Source organism: Notothenia coriiceps, unplaced genomic scaffold (assembly GCF_000735185.1).
Source record: "Notothenia coriiceps isolate Sejong01 unplaced genomic scaffold, NC01 NC01_scaffold00025468, whole genome shotgun sequence".
NCBI classification, from domain to species: domain Eukaryota; kingdom Metazoa; phylum Chordata; class Actinopteri; order Perciformes; family Nototheniidae; genus Notothenia; species Notothenia coriiceps.
In genome coordinates, this window is record NW_011358169.1 from 6,620 (window position 1) to 25,144 (window position 18,525).

The 18,525-nt window shown below is 42.2% G+C and overlaps 2 protein-coding genes across 3 annotated transcripts in view; both read right to left on the reverse strand.

The window, feature by feature from the left end:
• Positions 1-2,054: 2,054 nt before the first annotated feature.
• On the reverse strand, positions 2,055-6,104 carry LOC104956145 (trophoblast glycoprotein-like). Its single transcript, XM_010783600.1, has 2 exons — positions 5,644-6,104; positions 2,055-4,835 (listed from the first exon to the last, which is right to left on the reverse strand). Exons 1-2 carry the CDS (start codon positions 5,895-5,897, stop codon positions 3,986-3,988), a joined length of 1,104 nt encoding a protein of 367 aa, XP_010781902.1. The 5' UTR covers positions 5,898-6,104; the 3' UTR covers positions 2,055-3,985.
• Positions 6,105-6,252: 148 nt separating this feature from the next.
• tmem222b (transmembrane protein 222b) overlaps positions 6,253-18,525 on the reverse strand; it is a 14,917-nt gene continuing 2,644 nt past the window's right edge. Inside the window, exons 3-7 of one of the 2 annotated variants that reach the window (XM_010783602.1) lie at positions 16,791-16,822; positions 16,566-16,662; positions 15,962-16,092; positions 11,473-11,596; positions 6,253-6,333 (exon numbers count right to left, since the gene is read on the reverse strand). In XM_010783602.1, coding sequence (XP_010781904.1) covers positions 11,509-11,596; positions 15,962-16,092; positions 16,566-16,662; positions 16,791-16,822 — 348 coding nt within the window. In that variant the 3' untranslated portion in view covers positions 6,253-6,333; positions 11,473-11,508. Of the gene's footprint in view, positions 6,334-9,611; positions 11,597-15,961; positions 16,093-16,565; positions 16,663-16,790; positions 16,823-18,525 lie in introns of those variants that run through there. The other variant, XM_010783601.1, reaches the window with a different exon arrangement.

Genomic DNA, 18,525 nt, shown 5'->3' on the forward strand with positions numbered 1-18,525 from the left:
GACCAGGTGAACACAATCGGGATAATCAGCAGGCATAGGGACACCAGAGACGACCGGAAACAGAACACACAGACAAGATGAGGGTGGAACACTTATATATATTAATATGACCATTTAATAAATTAATAGGTACAGCGGCGTCTCGTCGTTACAACCATATCCCCTTATAAAATACTCTGTCCAACAATTCCAGTCTCATCAAGAAAGGTGTTTTCCAACGCTGATTCAAAATAGCAGAGAAAACATGCATTCTTGGTTCTCCAGGAGGGGACATTGACAGAGGAGTACTCACAAAAAGTACACATTCAGTAACTTCATAGTAAGGCTACTTGTTGTGGGAGTAGGTTTCACTACTTAGCCTACTGAGTCCAACAGGATCGATCTCACGAAGAACTTTTGGCAGAAAAAATAATAACAAACTTGAGAGACGGCTGAGTGGACCGCAGTGCAGAATCGCTGTTAGTTGAAATCCTCCTAACAATGTTGTCCATTTTAGACACAGGCCTATTATATTTATAGCCCTTAATAACATTCATTTTCTGTGCTCAATATGTGTCTTGGCTGTTTTCGTCGCCGTGAAAACAAATGGACCGTAGATACACGGGATGACCGTCCTCATCTGCGCTCTTATTTTGAAAGACAACTTCCGGTCGCAGAATATGAAAAAACGGGGGTTTTTTTGTTTCTGTTTTCTCGTGATTTTATTTTTTGTTTTGAGAAGCAGAAAATGAAAATCATCCCGTTTTTTAAGTTTAGTAAATCCATTTTTGACCATGATAAAGAAAAACGCCTTGTATTTCAATTTTGGTCTTTCAATTTGAAAACGAAAATCAAATATCCAGTCGTTTTTTCGTTTTTGAATATCCATTTGTGAAAAGAAAATCCAATGACCAAAACATACACTGACCTTCTTACTGGGTAGTATTAATATTTCTTTTTTTTTTTTTATTATCCGCTGATTTACAGACGTCTCTTTCCCCATGTTACTCAATAGCCGTGTTCAAACCGCGTACTTTGCAGTAGCCTACTTAGTGCCGGCACTTAGTGCCCCAGGGCACTAAGTACCAATCGCGTTCATACCGGAGTACTTTTCCCTGAGGGAAGATTACGCAAATGAGCCGCTGACGTCACTTCTTCTGCTTTGGGTTTACTGGCAGGCCGCAAACAACTTCACGGCGTATACTGCCACCCGGAGTCCCCGGCCTGAAGTCCCCGGAGTTGGGGACTGGCTTCAGTAGAAGCTGCTGGGACCCCCAGAAGCTTCCGAGTAAATCGCCAGAACTCTGACACCTCCTCATCACTCCACCGCTCCCATGTTTTTTGTTGTGTTGCCATAAGTTATTCTCTCTCCGTTGGTGCGCGAGGCTAATGCTAATAATGCTAATGAGAGCAAATAAAAATAGTTTTACAGGGCGTGGTTTGCAGTTCGCCCAGCCAATCAGAAATTGGTACTTTTTTCTCCCCAGGATAGTCCAACCTCTCTAGCAGACACAAAAAATGTGGGTAAAAGTTCTCTGAACTAAGTTCTCTTTTTGGTGTAAACGCAAAATTCCAGGCACTAACGGAACTAAATGGGAAAAGTACGGGTAAAAGTACTCCGGTGTGAAAGCACCTATTGTGTTCTCATACTGTCTGTGCAGCAGCACCTCTTTTCACCCTCTGTCTGAAACCAGAGCCCAGTCTGCTCTGATTGGTTGGCTGACTGGCTCTTTTGTGATTGGTCAACCGCTAACAGATGTCCCGCCTCTTAGCCTATCACGTACAATGTGTTGGAGCGCTAGCCAATAGGAGCTCAAGTGTTACCTAGAAACGCAAGTGTTACATAGTTAGACAGAGTCCAATGGAGGCATTTCGAGGGGTAAACTCCCCTTTCAGGGAATTTGGGGATTTAGCCTTTGCAGACACAAAAACCTATAATACCCCACATGAAATTAAAAAAACTCAAAAAGCACACTAGGGCCTCTTTAATGTGGTTCTGGAGCTCAGAGAAATGAGAGTCCTAAATGATGACCATGTATGCTCATTACATCTGGACCGAATGAGAACAGACATCATGACTTTCTTAAGCTTTATTTTGTCATTACACATGCAGGAAAATCTCCATTTGATAAACATTTCTGGATGGTTATCAGAGGAGTTTGCAGAACATCTTGAAAGGATGAAGATGCTACTTTGGCTTTGAATAATGGGAGGCTGTTTACTCTGTTGCAGATACCTATAGATAGCTCTCAATTTGGGCAATAAACACTTTGAGGAATGGCCGCCTGCCAACCCTTCTCTCCGTCTGTGTTTGTCTCACTTTGTAGCATCATAAGGCCACAGAGAATGTGAGAAAATCCTGGGATTCATGCGAGATTATAATTAAAATGTAGACATGCATGCAAAGTGTAAGGCTAAGGATTCGACTGAGAATACATTTATTGACATTCTTGTTATTCTAAGGAATTGCTCTTCCACTAAAAGTACATTTTCCATTGGTATAAAAGCTGATGGTGGAAAACCAAAGTATGTTCTGAGCAAACTGCTGAATGAAACAATGTAGCTGGTGTTTCAGAATCATCTGTGTCTTATCATTGGAAGAAAAAAAAAGTCCCTAAACAGAAAAACGTGGAGACTTTTCTTTCAAAGAGCCTCCAGAGCGGCTGTTGTCTTTAAGGAGGGAGGGGAGATTGCTTTCAGCGGCCTCAGCCCAGGACTGGTTCTCATCATTTTGACAATAAAACTCAAGGAGTTGAAACAAAGCAATGGTTCAGAGAGAGAGAGAGAGAGAGGGAGGGAAAAAAACGAGGGGGCTAGGAGATTTCCGCTGGCCTGCAATGAATTGGCTCCCCCTCCCCTTCCCTTCCCTTCCGATTCCCACAGAGGAGTAGAGAGGTGATTTTAGGAAAGCTTTGGAGGCTTAATTCCTCCGTGGCACCCTGGGGGCTGAAGGACGCACGGACCAAAGGGCTTGAAATGGTTCAAAGATGAATGAGTGACTGTGCCTTCAATTCCCAGAGGTTTGTTTTTGTAGTGTCAGGGTTTTATTGCAGCTATAACAAGCTAAGATGTGACAGAGTAATGAATGAAAGAGAGTTCAGATCACCTTGAGGGTTAGGGAACAATACTCAGCTGACTTTAGGCACTTGCTCTTGCTTTTGTGCGGGTATGAATACAAAGAAATGTCAAACACTGAAGTCCCTGTACGACACTCATGTCCCTTTGAAGCACAATCAAACAGGCCTCATGCAGAGAGCCAGATGAGAAGAATATTCCTCTTATTGTTGTTTGTGTCCACAATGTTTGCTCTTTTCTTGGATAAGAGAACATTTTACAAGTGGCCAAGAACATATTTGCCAAGATAGGATAAAAAGCATTTTGTTTTGACAGTCTATAAATGTTTTTTCAATACAAGTAGACTTTGATGAATCAGGCATAATACGATTTAAACAGAGAACCATGGCATGCGTTCAGCTCTTAGATGCTTTTGGATTTTCCTAAAACCCCAGTACAACACTCTGGAGAATCACAGTAAAATGTGTTGAAGTTCCTTTAAAAGGTATCTCAATTTCACTTTTGCTGAATTTAACTGAAAGACTTATGAGGCATATGCCAGAGTATTTGCACACGGCACAGCACCTGACCTCATTAATGCTTAGGGCATGTTACCTTTGCTGAAATGAACAATTAGCCACCAATTTTGGACCAAGTGGGATTTATCTTTCATAAGACAAAGGTTAGGAACGCCTGGGGCATCTGGAGTTCACAAATTAGGGAAAAATATGAAAGAGCTCTTGCTGCATGAGGCCCATTCTGTATTAAAAGATCACATTAGTTTTATAATATGGGCAGTGCATGCTTTCAACAAGGCTGACATACTGTATCAACAACACTATGTATATATTTACAGACAAATCTGTACACTTTTTACATTCCGATACTGATAAACGCATTAGAAAATAATCAGTTTCATACAAAAACTGCACCACAGAGGTGACCGTCCTTTTTATATGTCGGCGCTGGTGCAGACCTGCGACAGCCGGGGGTCGGAGTCGATCTCGAAGCGGTAATGGTACCCCTCCCACACCTCCCTGCAGGCGTCCCGCAGGTCGTTGATGCGCTTCTTGATGCCCTTGCGGTTCAGGTAAAGTACAAAAAGAAAAATGAGACCAACGAAGCCCAGGACTATACCCAAGAAGACGTAAGAGGTCTGCAGAGCGAGGTCAGCCCCTGCCCCGCTCTGATGGCACCCCAGAGTTAACGTAACCACGGAGAGCATGGATGTGTTCCTCATGCCCGTTGGGTATGCACACACGAGGCTCTCAGCATCACTAATGCGTCCCTGAGATCTGTTCAGCCACAGAGCAAAAGACTCGATTCCACACGTGCATGTGAAGGGGTTTTCCCCCAGCAGGAGGTCCGCTCTGGGCAGGGAGTCCAGCTCTCGAAGGCCCTCCTCCGGCACCGCCTTCAGGGAGTTTAGCGTCAAGTCGAGCACCTCCAGGCGCTCCAAACCGGTGAATGAGGAGTTGTGGATCGCTACGAGGGAGTTGTTGGAGAGCAGGAGGCGCTGGAGGCTGGTGAGGTGGGAGAAAATGTGCGAGGGGAGGAAGATGAGGCCGTTGTGGGAGAGGTCCAGACTCCTCAGGGCGCCCAGGGAGCCCCAGCGCAGAGAGGTGGCCAGGTCCATCACCGAGGAGTGGTTGTAAAGGGCCCGGCTCAGGTTCAGATCCAGCAGGGAGTGGTTCTGCACCATGAAGGCTTCGGGGTGGATGATCGCCAGCTGGTTGTTGCTCAGGTCCAGAGAGCGGAGGCTGCGCAGCCCCGAAAACGTGTTGGAATCCACCTCGGATATTCTGGGTTTGAGGGAGATTAATGAGACGTTGATTATACTTTTAAATCAAACACAAGAGCAAGAAGGTGGAAATAATGCAATGCCTTTAGACAGAACAGGGCTGATTTGTTTGGATACAAATGCTTCAATAAATTGAATGGGGTATTCATTATAATACAGCTTGATTGAAGCAACAACAAGGAACTAATACTCAATTAGTGCTGCAACAACTAATCGATTGGTTTACCGATCATCAAGTATTTTGATAATCAATCATTGAGTAGTTTATCATGCAAAAATTGTAGGAGACGGTGTCTGCTGCCTCTGGATATGGAGGTTTCTGGCTTTTCTCTGTTATACCAGACATGTAAGACCTCACCTTCAACCTCCCAAAACAAATGACAAATCTCACTATTTACTGACATACAGTAACATCAATGGAGTTAACAATAGGCAGATTAATCAATAACACATTATCAATAGTTGCAACCATACCTGCAGCTGCAAAGGCTAATCAATTGGTTTGGATGGCTGAAAATAACAACTAATTATTTTTGATAATCAATAAATCATAAAGTCGTTTTCCATGCAAAGTTGGCAGAACATGCTGTCAGGAAATGTCCTGCTTTTTTATTGGTTTTACTTCATAATAAAGTGAGTATCTTCAAGATTGAAACAGACATAACAAGACATTTCTACTGTGGACTTTGAGAAATGTATGACATTTTACACAATTTATTTGTTTTATTTGATTAATCGATAAGTTCTGCCCATGCATGTTCTGCTTTGCCTTATCACAAAGTGACCTGGAGTCACCGGGAGAGTCTCACCTGTTGTTGCTCAGAGAAAGGGTCGTCACATTGTCCAGCCCTTTGAAACACTCCGGGCCGATACGGCCGATATGGTTCCCGGTGATGAACAGATTCCGGGTGTAACCGGGGATCCCGGCCGGTACAGCCCGCAGCTCTCTGGAGACGCACTTCACGGTGTGAGCCGCCTCGGAGCACTCGCAGCGCGGGGGACACGAAGCGTAAAGAGAGCCGAGCAGCGCGCAGAAAACAAGGCGCTGCGCCAGATCCCGCATGTTGGAGAGGAGAGAAAGTGAGCGGTGCAAAAGAGAAACACAAATGGTTATATGAAATGATCAGCTCCTCCAAGACGTCATAATCAAAGGTTGTCCCGGCTGGGAATGCGCCTCAACTTTGCATCTCTGCAGAAAGTGTGGCCGGGAGGCAGGGTCTGATTTCCATGAGAACAGAGCTGGGGGTCGTGCTGATCTGAGGGTGTTTGATCCTCTGCCGGGGCGAAGCGGGGCGTCGCTTCTTCTCCAACAATGAAGTTAAAAGGACCCTCGTCTGGTGCGATGATATGTGGGGAGGGGCTTCTCTCCTGCCGGAGCCGCGAGATGTTTCCTCTGGCTGGAGAGAGGAGGAGAAAGTGGCCGAGCCCCCCTCTCTCTTTCTCTCCATGTTTACACTCAAATACAACCATGTGGCGCTGGACAATACTGCAGCTCCTACCTGAAGACAGGGAAAGGAAATCTGATTGAGTTGTTGCAGGACAAAAACATGCTATAGTAATGTGCAGAATTAGAAGAAGTACTCTGGTGTTAAAAATTAACAATACCACAGTGTGGAAATACTCAAAATGTTACTTAAATAAAAGTACTTCACTTTAGCATAGGAATATTCTTAAAGTACCAAAAGTGAAAGTATTCATTTAGCAGAGAAGCTCAATACAAATAATTGGCTGATTATACAATTATTTTCTTAACCTTTTGCTCCAGCGAAAACAATATCTCAGTGGAGTACAAGTAGCACACATTGGGAATACTTAAGTAAAATACCTTAAAACTGATATAAGTACTGCACTTAAGTATTTGTGACAAGGCCCATGTTCCCTATTTGGTAAATGGTTTATTATCAGGTATAATTGTTTTACTTTATTGGATTTCTTTATGAGAATTTCATCAGTTCATCAAAACTGCCCAATTTCTTATGAACAAAAAAAAAGCAGGATGTTGAAAGAAAATATGTTTAATAATGATAAACAAATGAGTATTAAGATATTTTACTTTAGTGGCAATGCTGCCGTGTAGAAATACTGTAAAAGTAATGCATTCATTTTCATTAATAACGGTATTGCAGTTAAAGAAATACAACAGAAAATGGGAATACCCGAGTACAGTACAACAACTGATGGTTATTTGTGTATGATTGTATATTTTCAGGAATCCTACTCTTATTTTATAGCTCTAATTTTCTTTTAAAGAGGTTTTTATGAGAATTCCTTCAATAACTTCACAGTTTCCCAGTTGAGGAATGTGCCGTCCCGGGTCAGGCAGCTCCCCAGGTGGGACGGCAAACGTGGGGGAGGGGTGTTTGGGGGTCCAGACTATAAACCCCCTTTGATCCCCTCCCTGGAATACCGTGATACTCTGCAGGATGATGGCCCCTCAGAGGAGCTTTGATATCAGCATCAGATCTGTGGCTGCTTCCTTTCCTTAATGTTTATTCTGACAGCTTATAGTGATTATTACAGGAATCACTCGGGAGTTATTTATAGAAACTCCAGGAAGACGGTGGGGGTGGGGGTGAGGGGATGGATTAGCCTTTCATGGGATCAGAGTGTCCTGAAATCCTCACATCATCCAACAGTTGTCATAAATAAATAAAGGAAAAGAAATAGCACACATTTTCTACAATAATAGAGATTTGTCTGGAAGTCATAAACACACACAGGAAATCCCTCATCATGAGCCAATATGATCAGCAGCATGGCATTAGCTAAACAAGAGTTTGTTATCTTATATTTCAGATGGGTATATATGGAAAGCGGCACTTATAAAAGCATCCCTGACTGTCTTTTGTCAGCGGAGAGTCTGAAAGGACCGAGGTCTCCACATTCCTGGACCTGGCTCTTGGATACGACAAGGCACCACAGCAGGTGACATTTAAAACCCTTCAATTCATCTCTGATATTGCACTCCTGCACATGCACTCAAATAAAGAAGCACTATTAGTCGCCACAACTTCTATTTCTCGTCCTAAATGATATGTTTTATAGGTAAAAAGCAGTAGAAATCACAATGCTGAGTTTGATGAACAGAACTCAAAGGGCCATTCATTCAACCAATGCCTTTCATAGCTCAAAATGTAATAAATGAGGTGTTATTATGAAAGAAAACAGGTCATTTAAGGGCAGTTTGTCTCCCGTTTTCCAACATTTAGCGCAATTATAGAGACTGAGGGTCTTTCACGTTTCTCACTGCCACAATATCTCTCTGCTCAAGTAGCCTGATCATTTTAAATATAAATACTTGAGTTGTTTTTTACAATAAAATGTGATTTGCTCCTCACGCTAGTTGCATGGTTTTAAAGGGGAACACCGTCTTATTAAAGATATTCCAATGTGTTATTTCCATGGTTTACGAAAGTTCAAATAATATTGTTGAACACGAGTTACTCTGTCAAAGTGAAATGAATGGGAGATTTGTGTGGACAGACAAGAGGTGGTTTGTTTCTTTCTATTCCCAAATGAGCTTCATTACCTAATAAGCTTTACTTTCCGGTGTCATCTTCGTTGTTTAGGAGTCATTTCAGGGTGAATTGTGTAAAATACTTCTGAAAACATTGTGTTTTCAGCTCTATTGTGTCGCTGTACGTCAGCAGGAAACACAACTGGCCCAAATGTTATGATACTTGGTGGAAGGGTGTAGCATAATGCAAGAAAGAAACCATTTGTTAACTTTGATAGGGAGCTGCTTTCGGTATTCATGTGGTGTCAGAATAATAAAATAAATAAGTTATTGACAAGGGACATTTTAGAAATGGCTATTAATGTGTTTTTTTTAAACAATTGAATGACGGCATGAGAACCTGCACCATCAGAGGAGTATGTGAACGCATGAAGAAAAACAACTTCCCTTAAACAAATCATCAAACATCTTTTCCCAATTCATTGTGGTTTCCAAATGTATTGAAAAAAATTCACTTTTTCAGTTTTGGATTTGGGAGAGACGGTTGTTCACGTTTGCTTCTATTTTTGGACTGTCTATGCCCCTATAAACAACATGATTTAATTTTGAAAAATGGACGAAGTACCCCTTTAAAAAACAGTCTTGAAGTGACACAGTAATGAGGGTTAAATTATATATTTTATGAAAAGATTCCCCGCTCAAAATGCGGGCAGATTCTACATTTCATTACTCGCTCAAACGGTTGGAGACGAATGCTCCTCTCTACAGAAACTGAAGCTCCACACGAACAGCACAGGCTATTGCATCAAATCAACATTAACTTAAGCAGGCCTCTTAAAGTCTAATGTATTATTTATTCTTGCTACAGTTTGCCAGCAATGACATACAATTTAAAGCAGATTAAGAGAAAGACAAAGAGTAATGCATATAAAAATCAATCAGCGGGCAGTGGGGCCGCAGTGGAGAGCAGCTGATTATTAATCAAGAAGCCACAGTGATGTGTCACACACACACTCACACACTCTTGCATGCATACAACACACACATGCTCTCTCCAATCACTGTGTGCATGAATAACACACACTCAATCAGGCACAAATCTGCCTCCCTGCTGTGCATAGATTTAAAAATGACAGCGTAAATTATTGAAAAGGATAAATCTGTAGAGTGAGAGATCAAATTTGCTAAGTATATAAGAGCACCTGGTGTACAGTATAATGGCTGATCAAATATTTACAGGCAACATGGCTGAAATACACACAAGAGGCCACAGAGTAATATCATAAGAGACAGAAAACAGGTTACCCCTTTAACACGATACAGAAAAAAACAGATTTTAATTAATAAAATCACTTAAATGCCTTTGGATTATGGCAGGATGTCGGCTGGTTTCTATCAAAGCTTTGTGAAAGCAGTGCTGACATTTCACAATGACCTTCGAATGTGATCTGCAGCGGTGGAAAGCAGCAGGAAGGAGACTATGAGTGAAAGTGGGGAAATGCAGCAGGGGTTGGAGAGTGTGAAAAACCTGAGGATCCTGGCTGCCTGCTGCTCCTGTCAGCACCGGACAAAGAGAGGGCTCAACACTTATTCTGTTAGACTGCAAACAATGAGGGGATTTCAATCTACTCACGACACCCATGGCAACGGATTGGAGGTGCCAAACACCACGTGGAACTATTTTCTTTCAAGTATAACTAGAACAATGACATTAGAAGATATTGAGGATCCGTGAGAGGTTTTGGTTTTGTTAGGCACTGACTCCTGCTTCTTACTTTTAGGTCAAACATTGGGAATAAAAAACATAATAATAATAAGAGCTGGCCAGGATTCATAACCCTCACATCTATACCCCTTTTCCACCAAAGCGGTTCCAGGACCAGTTTGTTGTTTTTATTATTACAGCTGTATTAACATGCCAATAAAAAGGTCTCACTAAGATCTCGCTAAGATCCCGCTAAGATCTCACTAAGATCTCCGCTAAGATCTCGCTAAGAACTCCGCTAAGATCTCGCTAAGAACTCGCTAAGAAGTCGCTAAGAAGTCGCTAAGATCTTGCTAAGAAGTCCCTAAGAAGTCGCTAAGATCTCGCTAAGAACTCGCTAAAAACTTGCTAAGAGCTCGCTAAGAACTCGCTAAGATCTCGCTAAGAACTCGCTAAGATCTCGCTAAGAACTTCGCTAAGATCTCGCTAAGATCTCGCTAAGATCTCGCTAAGAACTCGCTAAGATCTCGCTAAGAACTCGCTAAGAACTTCGCTAAGATCTCGCTAAGAACTCGCTAAGATCTCACTAAGAATTCGCTGAGAACTCACTGAGAAGCGAACAAGCAACAGACGGAGCTAGAACCAAACTGCCTTTCAGTGGAAAAGAGGTACACGAGGCTTTTCGTTCAATAACCCTGGAGTTGCTAATGAGCTGTTCCACTAAATAAAAAGTTAGATATTCAAGGACACAGTTTGAGTTTGGCACAAGAATAACAAAAACAAAATCTGAACCATCGTCTGGGTTTTAACGGCAGCCACATTCATTGAGTTTGCTACAGTCGCTGCACAGATGATCTGAAGTTAAAAAGGTTTGAAAACATTCTTAAAGAAGCACCATGAGGCGATACAAGAAATGCACGTGCAACACATCTCTGAGATACTATTTCTGTTTTAGAAGATGCAAGAAAACGCACAAAAATACAAACTGCTGCCACGTGGTTAGCGGAGCATGGAATACAGTCATTTGGAAATGCTTCTAATCGATATAACATGTTTGTATAAAAATGGCATTCTGGAAGCAGTGAATTATGGGATTTCACTCCCTGAAAATTATAAAAAATCTGGAAGCAAGGCATGAATGTGTTCCCTATGAGAATTCACCAATTCCTCTATTTTTCAGCAACACCAAGTCGACACTTTGCAGGTGGCGATGGCTTAAACCTGCTCTCAGGGTTTTAAGTATCATATCCATCAAGTGTTTGTGTGTCGGGTGTTCAGTCACGACATAAATAACCGATATAAAATCACTTCCATCACTTTCAACGAAGCTAACGGGCCGTCTGCTTCTCACAAACCCAGCCTGTGTTCCCGCTCCACAACCCTCTCTCGGAGGTTAGTAGTCTTTTATCTCCTCGACACCGTGTGATGCCCCCCCCCCACTCCCTCGATGTGTAAAAGGTCAACCCCACATTGGACCTGCGGGGGTCCTCGTGTCCTCCATCTGCCTCCAGGTCACCGCAGGTTGAAGGCCAGGACCACAGCGATGATGATGCCCACCAGCATGAGGAAGGGCAGCCAGGTCTTCAGAAAACCTGCACAGCTGGAGAACACACAGAGAGGAAGAGTAAATGAAGAGGAGGGAAATAAAAGGTCATGGAAACTGATGATTTGTATTACTTTCAGTATGAAATATCAGCATCATATTTTTACTGATTTTAAAACGGTTGTATTATTTTATGAGGCACTGACCTCCATCATGACATCTTAGAGTGCCACAGTGAGGCGTCCTAAAACCCGGAAGTAAACTCCTTCCGGTTCCTTCGACAAAAACCAATGCAATTTCTCCATAGGATTTTGGAAAATAGCTGGAAATAAGGTCTGTGGTTGAGACACATTTAAGAGACGGATCACGTTTTGTTCAGCCGGATAATCTCCACATGTCTACCCTACTTTTATAATGTTCTAATCATAAATCTAGTCGCCAGAAGCAAAATGCTAACTAGCTATGCTATTAACAAACTACAGCAGGGTCGCTGCTTCAACGTCACGCCAACTTAAGATCCATATTCAAAACTACAGATTCTAAATGGTACGAGTTGAAGCGTTTGTTTGAACAGTCTGCAGGAGGCAGGGACTTGCTTTCAAGCAGAACAGGGCAAACTAACTTAGAGGAGTGTTTACGTGTTCGGCGTAATGACGTACAACGTCCTCCACAACTTCTGTAGTCCTATTCAGCCACTTGGTAACAACCATCGTTTTTCAGACACGTCAACTCTTCAGAAATCACCAGCGGGGTCACTGCTGATGGATTTAATGTCGTAGAACAAAACGTGATCCTTCTCTTCAATGTGTCTCAACCACAGACCTTATTTCCAGATATTTTCCAAAATCCTATGGAGAGAAGGAACCGGAAGTGATAACATGCTAATTTACTTCCGGGTTTTAGGACGCGTCACTGTGGGACTCTATTCCATTACACCCGACAACTCGCAATCGCCAGTTTTGAACCATTGAAAACTTTATTTCATAAAAACGACAAATAATTTATTAAAACATGTACCATTTTTGTAGGCTGTAGAATGTAATTAAATATGGCAGCAGACCATTTACATGCACAAAAACCTATAGAACACACGATAGGAAAGGGAAAACCCAAAAAAGCGTAATAGGGCCTCTTTAAGCTTCATTTGAAAACTTTAATATGAGCCTCTGAGTTAATTAAAAAAGACATTCAGTACAGTTGTCGCACACCAAAGTGACTACATTGGGAAGTGACTTTGTCTAATCAACTTGTTTTAACAATAATCACCTCACTCACTGGGATGTGTATTCCAACCCCATGTCACTTCAGTTCACAGACTTTCTGCAGGACTGTCCTATATACGGTCTTACTACTTCCCTAAAATCAGGTCTGCCTCCCTCTCTCGAGTCCTGAGACACAAACAGGTTCAAGGCATTCCAGTAAAATCCCCCCGAGCCCCCGGATCAGAGAGAGAAACCTCGTCCAGAGCTCCAGAATCTTCTTCTTACGGTGGCTTTACACAGAGCAGCTCAGATCAAATGCTACGCTCCAGTTTGGGCCTTTGAGGCTAATAAAATGCTGATGTTTTAGAATAAACTCTGTCGATCTTCTGTACCAATGCCAAAACATTTAAAGCATTACAAAAATGATGCTGAAAAGCTGTACGCTTCATCCCAGTATCTGATGCTTTCATTTATGACTTGTCAACACATCTAGACTTAGGCGCGAGAAGGAGAACGAAACGGGTTGTATCCGCTACCTTTCTCTCACGTATAGCCCGTTCGTTCACACGAGGCCGTAACGGAACAGCAGAAACTCACCCCGCAAACGATATCGGGACCCAAGGTGAATATATCTGCAACTAGAACGCTCTGGGGGGCCCCAACGGCTCCGTGTGTACGTCCTATACGATAATTTCCTGATAACGATGAAGCCATAGCACCGCCTCTCCCCACCTCTGCTGCTCACTGCTGTAGCATTGTCAGTAGCTACTGTAGCTACTGACCATGCTACAGATGTTAGTGCAACATCTACAGCTCCTCTACTACAACCATCAGCAACAAGTGGACATGAGAACTACATGAACTGCATGTTGCTAAATCCACTGCGGAGAGTAAACTGAAGGGCAACCAGGCAACCATGGCAACCACGCTCGGGGGTCTTCTTCGCTGCTTTCGTGTATTTTGTGGCGGAGGTACAGCGCCACTTAAAGGCCCGGCATATGTACTACAGCGTCTCCAGCGGGTCGAGCGGTCTCGTGTGAAGCGACTTTTTTGATATCGAATTCGGTTCGTTTGTGTTCCCGTGTAAATGTGGTCTTATACATGCTGGAGTTAAAAATGTTTTTGCAACTAGAATATGTTTAAAAAGCTATGACTTTAGGGCCATTGTGAGTTAAAAAAACACATCACTTTACTTGGCAAGTTTTGAATAACCTCTTCACACCGAAGATTTTTTCGCATTAAATGTACAATTTTTTACCAAAATGGCCATAATTCGATATCAAGTTTGTTGATGAAACATTAAAGCTAACTTTAAAGATGGGGGGGGACGATTTAGCCCGGGGAGAGGGGGTCAAACTAGAAAAAAAAGAAAAAAACATTTTAAGAAGCTTTCATATTCCTAGACATCCTACATTTGTGAGAAACCAATAATCAGAAATGTGTTTCTTTTTTTACTCGTGAATAAAAAATAAAACAAATTTGGTACATTGTTTTCTTATTTTTAGAAACCACATCACTCTACTTTTTATCACCATCTTGACATCAAAGACATAGTAAATGTTAGACGTTTTACTCTTTTCGCTTCCTTTTAACAGCCAGTGGTCTTCATACACTGTTGAAAATAAAGCGCCTCAAGCTTGCTGATAAAAAATAAAGCCAAATTGCTACTGGAATAAAGTACATCCAACAACTAACATAGTCTATGTAACGTACAGGTGAATAAATGTTCATATTCCAGGACCGCTGTTCACACAGTCAATGCTTTATTAGTTATACACTCTACATTGTTCAGATAAAACACACTGAAACATCTCTCATTGTGTGTCTAGCATTATTGATTCTAACCCAAACAATGAGCTGCTAGCATCACTCTGATGGTTTTGTTTCTGAAAGTCTACAGGAGAGAGAGGAGCTGCTGAATCTGAGCCAGGCCTGAACAGCGGCCATCTTTTCTCTGTGTTTGGTCCAGGAGCCTCACACCTGTTCAGTTGGACTAAGACCAGGTAAATCATAGCGCCAGTCAAGAATACTCCCTGCTGCATTATGCATAACTATTCATAAACTGTTGCCCTAAGACTCTTCCCACTCTTCCCTCAGACTGAGAATTTGCTTAGGGATATTGCCAAATATCTGGAACAAACTCCCAGAAACCTCTCACTACTTTTAAAAATCCAGGCTGAAGACTTTCTTTTTGCCGCTGCTTTTAATTGAACTATTCACATCTTAAGGCCTGATTTCGGCCGTCGATGAGCGTCCTGTCGCCCTACTCAGATTGGTGTGTCCAACATGTTGAACCTTCCTGGGCGTATAGGACGTACACACGGAGCCGTTTGCCCCCCCAGAGCGTTCGGGTTGCAGATCTATCCACCTTGGGACCCGTTATCGTTTGCGGGGTCTGTTTCCGCGGTTCGGTTACGGCCTCGTGTGGACGAACGGGCTATACGCGAGAGAAAGGTAGCGGATACAACCGTTTCGTTCTCGTGTAAACACCGCCCAAGTCTAGATGTGTTGACAAGTCATAAATAAAAGCATCAGATACTGGGATGAAGCGTACAGCTTACAGGCTGTCGGCAAAATAAATCACTCTGATTGGCTGTTCAGCTTAGCGAATCAGTGCATGAGAAGCAAAACAGAAGTGAAGAAGGCACACAAAGACAGCTATTATTTTTCATTTTCCAGTACCGCACTAAACATGTTTTGGATTACAAGTCGTTATGTGAAACAGTCTGGGATGGACGGGAGTGAAAATGGAACGCACGCTATTTGTTGTTTGTATATATCACGCAGTCTTCCGGTTGTTGCCTCTTTTGAATGACGAATACACATTACCGCCGCCTGGTGGTAAGGAGAGTTATTGCCACTCACGCATGAGCAGTTCGTACGTGCTACTTGGCCGTCGGCTGAAGTCTTTGCGGTGTGTTCAAGTGCGATGTTTTGGCCAAGACGCAGGAGACGTGAGGGGACACAACAATCGGGTCTGTCGGGACGTGTTCTTTGGGGTCAGTTTGGTGTGTCAGGGCCATGTACCTGTGTTATTCATGTTTTAGTTTCTTTGCTTTTTAATGTTTCGAATGTGTTTTATGCTCTTAATGTCTTTCATTTTTGTAAAGCACTTTGAATTGCCTTGTGTTGAAAAGTGCTATATCAATAAACTTGCCTGCCTTGCCTAATATTCATGCGAACACCTCCAAACAAGCTTCGTAGTGATCAGTCCTCTTACCCGACGTGTTTCCCGTGGATGAGCACGAGGAGGCAGAGGTTGACCATGTTCCACGAGGTGCTGTTTTCATATCGCATCAGATTCAGAGCCATGGCCACGTGAGAGTGACAGTTATCACAGCAGAGGTTGTGCTGCGGAGAAAACAAAGAGTACACATCAATCACTTTCATAGAAACACTAACATTACTGCTTCAAGAACTGTTGTTGTGTATCTTACTTATTGGCAAAGTTTTAGAGACCATTTTCAGAGCTATTGCTAATATCACAACACTACTGTATAAGTTGTAAAAGACGTATTTTAACACATTTATTGTAAAACTGTAGTACGATTCAACAAACTAAACTTCTCGAAGTTTATATATTTATATTTTTCATGTTGGTGTTTTTACCGGTAGTATACTGTGCATTTCAACCAATTATCTTTTATATTTTTGGCAAATACTTTACCATAGATATTTCATATTTTTTGATGTTACTTCTTGAATTACTTCTATATATCTTTCTCTATACACATAGACATATTTTCCCCCCAGGGATAAATAACGTTTTTGTTCTGATTCTGATACATAAAAGTCAATAAAAGACCATAATAACGTGTGTTTACCATCCTTTGCTTGTACTCCTCAGAAGCGTCGTGCACCGCCGTGTCCCAGGCATTCGAGCCTCTGGCGTACACTTTGCTAACGTCAAGCATCCAGTACCTGTAAACAAAGAGACAAATATATATCTATCTATATATTTTCTTAGTGGGACGGATGTCGGGGAACAGCTCTGGTTTTTACAAATTCTCTGGAGCAATTTGTTAACAACAATATTCTGATTTACTCACTTCGTTGGTTTTCCAAAAGCCATGTTGTCTTCCTGCAAAAACAAAAAAGATATTTGTTGTTGATGCCCTCATGTTTCTTTGATTAAGCTGGACTTACAGCATGATAGTTAATAAAAACATACGTTCAGGATCAAATCAGTGGAGTCAATTAATTAAATCAACCCTTTCAAAAACATAATTCTTTTTACGATGTGATGATAAATCACACGCACTGGGCTCTTTGGTAACTGGAGTTTGCATTGAGTCCCAGGTCCATCAGTATCAGTCATGTGTAGATTCCCACAGGCTCAACAGGACGAAGACATGTCAGGTCAGAGATAAAAGCACTTGTCCAATGTCAGTAGTTGTAAAAATGTAAAATAAGATGTGACCTGAATGAGATATAAAGACACTGTTATATGAGATGTGTACTCTCTGCATGTGAAACTTTACATTACATGTACAGTGAAAGCTTTAAAGGTCACCTATTATGCAAAATCCACTTTTTCATGTCTATTATAAATCAACATGTGTCCCCTCTGTGTTAAGAGACTCAGGAACAAAGGCCCCCTCTCTTTTTGTCCTGATCCATTTATATAAAAACCTGTCTGAAAACGAGCTGATCAGATTTTTGCCACTCTGTGATGTCACCATGTTTTTTGGCTTGTGTAACCATTAGCCAATCACCAACCAAGGTAAGCCCCCACCACCTTATCACCTGAATCTCCTCCTGGAGCACCATTGAGTTTTTTTCAAACCAAACACTTTGCAGTTCATCATTTGTCATAGTTTGTATTTTTTAATTGTGCAAAAATAAAACGAAATTAAGGATATATCCAGCAGTATTACACAGCATTATTAAATAAGGAAATGCACCTCACATCCTGTTCGCCTGTATTCACCAACAACTTTTTGTGTGCATCAGCCAAATGTGACCAATCTAGAAAACAGCACCGCATGGAAAATCAAGAGACACCATCATTTATTTAAATTGATCCTTGCTTTAATAAAGAGGGGGTGCCAGAAGTGAGAGCTTAAAGGTGGGGTAGGTAATTCACTTCAGAAACACTTTTTGTTATATTCCATGGAATACTCTTAACATCCCGATAGCAATAAATACATTAAAGGTCCCATGTCATGCTTTTCTGGTTATTACCCGTCCCCTTGTGTGTTATGAAGGTTTTTATGCATGTAAACGTTCTGCAGAGTCAAAACCCTCAAAGTACACCCTGTAGCGAGTAAAACTCTAACACAGAAAATACCTCCCCAAAACGCCTCGTTGGAGATACGTCCCTGTCCATTTGATTCTTCCGGGTACGCATGATGTCATGCGTTAACCGGAACCAAATGGACCAATCCGTGCAGCCATTACGTCACGTCCGCGGAGCCGTTACGTTAAGCCCCCGCTGATTGGTCCAAATTGACCAATCAGCGAACTTCCTCACACACACACTCAGTGCAGGCAGCTCTGCTGATCTCTCCTCCCTGGCTGCAGGCTGATAACAGACAGTTGGGATCGCGGCGAAATTCTCTCTGCAGACCCATTCTTACAACGTTTATCAACCTTTCTCTTACTCAATATCAAGCCACACTTATTGTCTTTACTTCGGCTGTGACTTTGTGTGTGCTCAGGGTGAGTTTGCCTGTGTTTCGCTGTGTATCGCTAAACAAGGAAACAACACCTCCACGGAGCTCAGCGCGATTCACAACGTCCCGACCAATCAGAGCACACTGTGCTCACAGGGAGGGTGGGGGC

Coding starts and splice junctions, on each gene's coding strand:
- LOC104956145 (XM_010783600.1), bottom strand. CDS start 5,897: ATGCGGGATCTGGCGCAGCGCCTTGTTTTCTGCGCGCTGCTCGGCTCT. Junction 4,836..5,643: donor CTTTCTCTGAGCAACAACAG/GTGAGACTCTCC, acceptor CCTCAAACCCAG/AATATCCGAGGTGGATTCCA.